General features: G+C 40.4%; 1 protein-coding gene across 2 annotated transcripts; it reads left to right on the top strand.

The window, feature by feature from the left end:
- The first annotated feature begins 3,776 nt into the window (after nucleotides 1-3,776).
- LOC109876810 (gastrula zinc finger protein XlCGF7.1-like) lies at nucleotides 3,777-5,886 on the top strand. 2 transcript variants are annotated; one of them, XM_031814809.1, is made up of 2 exons: nucleotides 3,777-4,333; nucleotides 5,146-5,886. In XM_031814809.1, the coding sequence occupies exons 1-2, from the start codon at nucleotides 4,075-4,077 to the stop codon at nucleotides 5,667-5,669; spliced, it is 783 nt and encodes a 260-aa protein (XP_031670669.1). In that variant the 5' UTR covers nucleotides 3,777-4,074; the 3' UTR covers nucleotides 5,670-5,886. The 2 variants fall into 2 exon arrangements, with proteins under 2 accessions (XP_031670669.1, XP_031670668.1); XM_031814808.1 differs by having other exon boundaries at nucleotides 3,780-4,342.
- Nucleotides 5,887-6,783: the final 897 nt, after the last annotated feature.

The raw sequence follows: 6,783 nt of genomic DNA, 5'->3' as shown, positions 1-6,783 counted from the left end.
CAGATATAGCCTCCATTTCCAGGTTGCTTATGAGTGCATTTCACACTACTTTGGATTATAATTGTAAGGTTCATTTGAATGTCCTGATTAATATAACGTTTATGTTTTTGTCGAAAATGTACTACTTTATATTTAAAAACGACTTCAACCAGTAAAATTTTCTTTGGCTACTATTCTAAAATGGATGACATTTTTTTAAAAATTATCTATCTTCAGACAATACCCCATAATGACATCACAATACCCCATAATGACATCACAATACCCCATAATGACATCACAGTACCCCATAATGACATCACAGTACCCCATAATGACATCACAGTAACCCATAAAAGTGAATAAAAGTTTAGAAATGCTTGCATACCAGGGAACTTTTGGCTAAACCAACTATATCATACTATGACCAATAAGCAAACTACAAACTCAATGTACGTCACAAATAGTACAGTTAGTATGAGTATTCCAACACAGCTCAGGTCTCTGGGCTGCCATTTTGTTTCTGTTTAAAACCCAGGTTGCCCCTTTGAAAAAGCCACACAACAAACAACCAATCTGCAGTTGAAACAAGAACAAAGCTGTCATTATTTTTAACCCGTATCCGGGAGCGTAATCATAGCCTCAAGCTCATTACCATAACGCAACGTTAACTATTCATGAAAATCGCAAATGAAATGAAAGAAATATATTGACTCACAAGCTTAGCCTTTTGTTAACAACACTGTCATCTCAGATTTTCTAAATATGCTTTTCAACCATAGCTACACAAGCATTTGTGTAAGAGTATTGATAGCCTAGCATAGCATTAAGCCTAGCATTCAGCAGGCAACATTTTCACAAAAACAAGAAAAGCATTCAAATAAAATCATTTACCTTTGAAGAACTTCGGATGTTTTCAATGAGGAGACTCTCAGTTAGATAGCAAATGTTCAGTTTTTCCAAAAATATTATTTGTGTAGGAGAAATCGCTCCGTTTTGTTCATCACGTTTGGCTAAGAAAAAACCCTGAAAATTCAGTCATTACAACGCCAAACTTTTTTCCAAATTAACTCCATAATATCGACAGAAACATGGCTAACGTTGTTTAGAATCAATCCTCAAGGTGTTTTTCACATATCTATTCGATGATAAATCATTTGTGGCAGTTGGGTTTCTCCTCGGAAGCAAACAGAAAAATACATGCAGCTGGAGATTACGCAATAATTGCGACGGAGGACACCAAGCGGCCACCTGGTAAATGTAGTCTCTTATGGTCAATCTTCCAATGATATGCCTACAAATACGTCACAATGCTGTCGACACTATGGGGAAACGACAGAAAGTCTAAGCTCATTCGTGACCCATACACAGCCATATAAGGACTCATTGAAACACAGTGCCTTCAAAATCTGGGGGTACTTCCTGTTTGAAATTTCATCTTGGTTTCTCCTGTAGCATCAGTTCTGTGGCACTCACAGACAATATCTTTGCAGATTTGGAAACGTCAGAGTGTTTTCTTTCCAAAGCTGTCAATTATATGCATAGTCGAGCGTCTTTTCCTGACAAAATATCGCGCTTAAAACGGGAACGTTTTTTTATCCAAAAATTAAAAGAGCGCCCCCTATATCAAAGAAGTTTAGAAATGCTTGCATACCAGGGAACTTTTGGCTAAACCAACTATATCATACTACGACCAATAAGCAAACTACAAACTCAATGTACGTCACAAATAGTACAGTTAGTATGAGTATTCCAACACAGCTCAGGTCTCTGGGCTGCCATTTTGTTTCTGTTTAAAACCCAGGTTGCCCCTTTAAAAAAACCAACACAACAAACAACCAATCTGCAGTTGAAACAATAACAAAGCTGGCATTATTTTTTTACTCCAATGTTTAGAAACAAATGTCAGATTTCCCCTTTAACACCACACACATCAGTCCTACAACTGCCCCTGTTTTTAACACAGTAACGGTACCTACAGTTGAAGTCCAAAGTTTACATACACCTTAGCCAAATACATTTAATCTCATCACAATTCCTGGCATTTAATCCTAGTAAAAATTCCCTGTCTTGGGTCAGTTAGAATCACCACTTTATTTTAAGAATGTGAAATGTCAAAATAATGGTAGAGAGAATTATTTATTTCAGCTTTAATTTCATCAAATTCCCAGTGGGTCAGAAGTTTACATACACTCAATTAGTATTTGGTAGCATTGCCTTTAAATTGTTTAACTTGGGTCAAACGTTTCGGGTAGCCTTCCACAAGCTCCCCACAATAAGTTGGGTGAATTTTGGCCCATTCCTCCTGACAGAGCTGGTGTAACTGAGTCAGGTTTGTAGGCCTCCTTGCTCGCACACGCCTTCTCAGTTCTGCCCACACATTTTCTATACGATTGAGGTCAGGGCTTTGTGATGGCCACTCCAATACCAGCCACAATTGTACCCGAAGACAGGAAGTGCCTATTCCTCATCTCACCAAGGATAAACTTCAACTCAATCGCCAGTACTGGCGACATCGTGTGGAAGCTGTAGGCATTGTAAACTGGACGCTATCTATTTTCCCTTGCCATAGACAATACAGAGACTGGCGGAGGGATATTTTTTGTGTGTTTTTTTGTGAACAGTTTTCCTTGGGATTTTGCCTCCTACACACGTTCTGTTATAGTCACAGCCATGATGTAACCAGTTTTAGAGACTTCAGAGTGTTTTCTATCCACACATACTAATCATATGCATATACTATATTCCTGGCATGAGTAGCAGGACGTTGAAATTTTGCGCGATTTTTAACAAAAAGCTGCAAAAATTCGCAGCCTCTTTAAGAGGTTTTAAAGAATCCCACGGGGAGTCTTCAGACACGCCCCCAACATCAGTCAAATGGTGGTGAGGTCTGATCTTCCACCAGAGCCACGTAGTACTTTCCTACAAGGTTCGTTACACTGCTAGCTGGTAGGACTCCTTTGCTGGATTAGACTATAGCTGAGATCCCAATACCCATGTAAACATAGCTAAACATAGCTTACTGATAGATCAACGAGGTCAGATCCCAATACCCATGTAAACATAGCTTACTGATAGATCAATGAGGTTAGATCCCAATACCCATGTAAACATAGCTTACTGACAGATCAATGAGGTCAGATCCAATACCCATGTATTGCGAACAGGTTGATTGTGGCGGTAGTCGTTTCGATGGAGAATAACTTTACAGTTATTTTGACCGCGGTGGTTATTGAAGTCGTGGTTTCGTGGAAGAAACCGTTGTTGTGCATCATCTTTCAACGCTCCAATACCTGATAAGGACCAAACCTGTTTAGGCTTTTTGGGAATTTAACTTCAATGAACCTGAAAGTGTTCATAGTAGAAACATCTGTTGTGTTGGTAGAATGTGGAAAGACCCACCTCATTGGTTAATATTCCCTGTAGTACAAACATCTGTTGGGTTGGTAGAATGTGTAAAGACCCACCTCATTGGTTAATATTCCCTGTAGTAGAAACATCTGTTGGGTTGGTAGAATGTGGAAAGACCCACCTCATTGGTTAATATTCCCTGTAGTAGAAACATCTGTTGGGTTGGTAGAATGTGTAAAGACCCACCTCATTGGTTAATATTCCCTGTAGTAGAAACATCTGCTGGGTTGGTAGAATGTAGAAGTAGGTTTTAAATTCATACTTATTACAAATCTGCAGTTGTCTGACTATTATATTATTATTTAATGAAAGAAATGTAAAAATGCACTTTTTGTCTGGAAATAAAATAAACATTTATCTGCGTTAACCACTCCAGTCAACAGATGGCGATATGCGTTTTTCAGGCGATGCTATCAGAGTGACGTATAATGTAGTGGACGGGACGCTTCTTCAACAACATCTCGTCAGCCACCTCGGTAGCTTCCTAGCGGAAACGTTCAAGCTGTTCAGACTGCTTCGGTCTATATTTACTTCTGTTTTTGGAACATAATTCTGTCTTTTAACTAGTTTCCCCATTTCATGTCATATATCCGTTTAGTCAGGTAACGGTAGCTGGCTTGATAAATGAGCCTATCACTAGGCTAGTCGCTAACTAGCTAGGTTAGCTGGCTAACAATCCTGACCATGAGCTCAGCAAGCTGCTGCCCTCCTGCTAAAAAAGAGGTCTGCTGGAAGGAGAAAGAAGGTATTTGGCTGAACGTTGTCGTGAAAGAGGAGAATGAAGAGGAGGATGTCACAGTAAACGAAGAAGTAGAGGGTGAGGCTGTTACACAGAAAGAAGAGGAAGAAAACGATTATACTTTTTTTGGAGTGAATGAAGGAGAGATAACTGTCATATTGAAGGAGGAGGAGAGGGAAGAAGAGGAGGAGACAGAAGATCTGAGTAACACCAGTAAGTCCTGTCTTGAAAATAGTTGTTGAACTGATACGTGGTTTTAAAACGGCATTCTACTCTAGTTCTGAGCTTAAATGCCGTTTTTTAATGTAGGAATTGATAAAGCTACACTGTAAGATGTGAATAGCATCAAGAAGCTGCCCAACAACAAAACTTTAACAATGGATTTGCAACCAAAATCACAACTTAAATGTCTCACGGAATGGACTTGCCTTCATTCAATACTGCAATTCCACTGTACTAAACTGGAGGCGATTTCCAGCCCACCGTTGTCTGCGGTCAAGTGAGCCGACAGTCGCAAAACGCGGTCAGGCCATCTGCTCTTCAGTTTCTTCCTGAATTTGCGTGCGCAAATATACTTTACGGAATGGCGTTTTTTCAGGTAGGGAAACTGAGTTGAATGGACTCTCATGCACAGGTAGTCGAGACGATGGCTACTAATCATTACAAGCAAACCGTTTGAAGCACACTTATTCAATCTTCCATAATAAAAATGATACCAAATCGTTTATTTAATTTCCGCGTTATCATAAAGTACTTAATCATTGCTAGAGTGTCAAGCGTAGGCTGGACTGGTGTAAACGCTACAACATACAATGACATTCTAGACCATTCTATAGGCCTCTCTGACTAAGAACCACACAGAGACCTGCATTTTGTAGTGGCTTTAATAACACTTGTGAAAAGTGACTTTAGGTGATTGAGGGATCTAGTCTAGATTAAACATCATAGGAAGTTTTATCGTGTGGAGGTTTCATTCAGGTCTCTGTTTAATTAAATCATCTGTTTGTCTTTGACAGGAGAGAGACCAGACTCTCCTTCTGACAGCAGGAAGAGTCCTTCAGGGAAACCAGACCCCGAGACGTCCAAACCAGCAGGACGACATCACTGTTCCCAGTGTGGAAAGAGTTTTACTCAGTTAGGGAGCCTGAGAACACATAAGAGAATACACACTGGAGAGAAGCCTTACCACTGTTCCCAATGTGGAATGTCGTTTACCCAGTTAGGGAGCCTGCAAACGCATGAGAGGGGACACACAGGGGAAAAGCTTTTCCAATGTTCCCATTGTGGAAAGAGTTTTGGCCAGGTAGGAAACCTGAACAAGCATGAGAGGACACACACAGGTAAGAAGATGTACCGCTGCTCCCAGTGTGGAGAGAGATTTACCCGGTTAAGGTACCTGAAAGAGCATGAAGGAATACATACAAATACACAGGAGGAGAAGACATACCACTGCTCTCATTGTGGAAAGACCTTTTCCCAGTCAGAGAACCTGAAAACACATGAGAGAATCGAGAGGCTGTGTTCTGACTTGTGTTTTTGACTGAGAATGTGTGTGTTTGTTTGGGCTGTCAGACTTGAGTTCACTTTGTGTAATGTTAGTGCACTATTTTTAATTGTGATTAATCCATTGTCTGAAAGGGTTAAAAACACACTGAAAACATCCAGAATACATCCTATATACAGCTACAATCTACAATGCCATGTAAACACAAGATGACATTGAGGTTAAATAAAGTGTGATTTATCAATGGAACATATTTTGACACGTCCACTGTGTGTCTCTGTAGAGTCATAATATCCATAACAACTAGAGGTCAAACAGGGAGATGGTTCCATTCATTTTCCCCACAGGGCTGTGTTTTGTTTAGACTCACCCTGGTGTGATGTTTTGATAACCATGTAAACCTCTCTGGGACAAGGTGACTGAGGACACAGTGTGTTGTGAATTTATTGTCATGTTTTTAAAATGGTACAAATGCCTTTATTTTAGCTGGACCCCAGGAAGAGTAGCTGCTGCCTTGGCAGGAACTAATGGGGATCCATATTAAACCCCAGGAAGAGTAGCTGCTGCCTTGGCAGGAACTAATGGGGATCCATAATAAACCCCAGGAAGAGTAGCTGCTGCCTTGGCAGAAACTAATGGGGATCCATAATAAACCCCCAGGAAGAGTAGCTGCTGCCTTGGCAGGAACTAATGGGGATCCATATTAAACCCCAGGAAGAGTAGCTGCTGCCTTGGCAGGAACTAATGGGGATCCATAATAAACCCCAGGAAGAGTAGCTGCTGCCTTGGCAGAAACTAATGGGGATCCATAATAAACCCCCAGGAAGAGTAGCTGCTGCCTTGGCAGGAACTAATGGGGATCTATAATAAACCCCAGGAAGAGTAGATGCTGCCTTGGCAGGAACTAATGGGGATGTCTCCCTCTACTCTCGGATTTGAAAATGCTAATTAGCATCAAAGTAGACAACATGCAAGCCTACAAATCCCTGCAAGCTCCTGCAATTCATCTCTAGCCAACACATTTCACAGAACAGTTCATAGAATTGTCCATTGAAATAAATGTTGACAATTTAATCGTTGCTACTTTAATGTATAATAATCAACTTTCATGAAATTAATGAAAAATAAACTTTTGGTTCCTCAACTGCGT

Source organism: Oncorhynchus kisutch, unplaced genomic scaffold (genome assembly GCF_002021735.2).
Source record: "Oncorhynchus kisutch isolate 150728-3 unplaced genomic scaffold, Okis_V2 Okis07a-Okis12b_hom, whole genome shotgun sequence".
Taxonomy (NCBI): domain Eukaryota; kingdom Metazoa; phylum Chordata; class Actinopteri; order Salmoniformes; family Salmonidae; genus Oncorhynchus; species Oncorhynchus kisutch.
The sequence above is the reverse complement of the archived record's forward strand: the minus strand, read 5'-3'. Positions and strand labels throughout refer to the sequence as shown.

Bases quoted from the DNA above. Each gene is read 5' to 3' on its own strand.
- LOC109876810 (XM_031814808.1), top strand. From the start codon at position 4,075: ATGAGCTCAGCAAGCTGCTGCCCTCCTGCTAAAAAAGAGGTCTGCTGG. The intron at 4,343-5,145 runs GTAAGTCCTGTC...TGTCTTTGACAG, and splicing joins AGAAGATCTGAGTAACACCA to GAGAGAGACCAGACTCTCCT.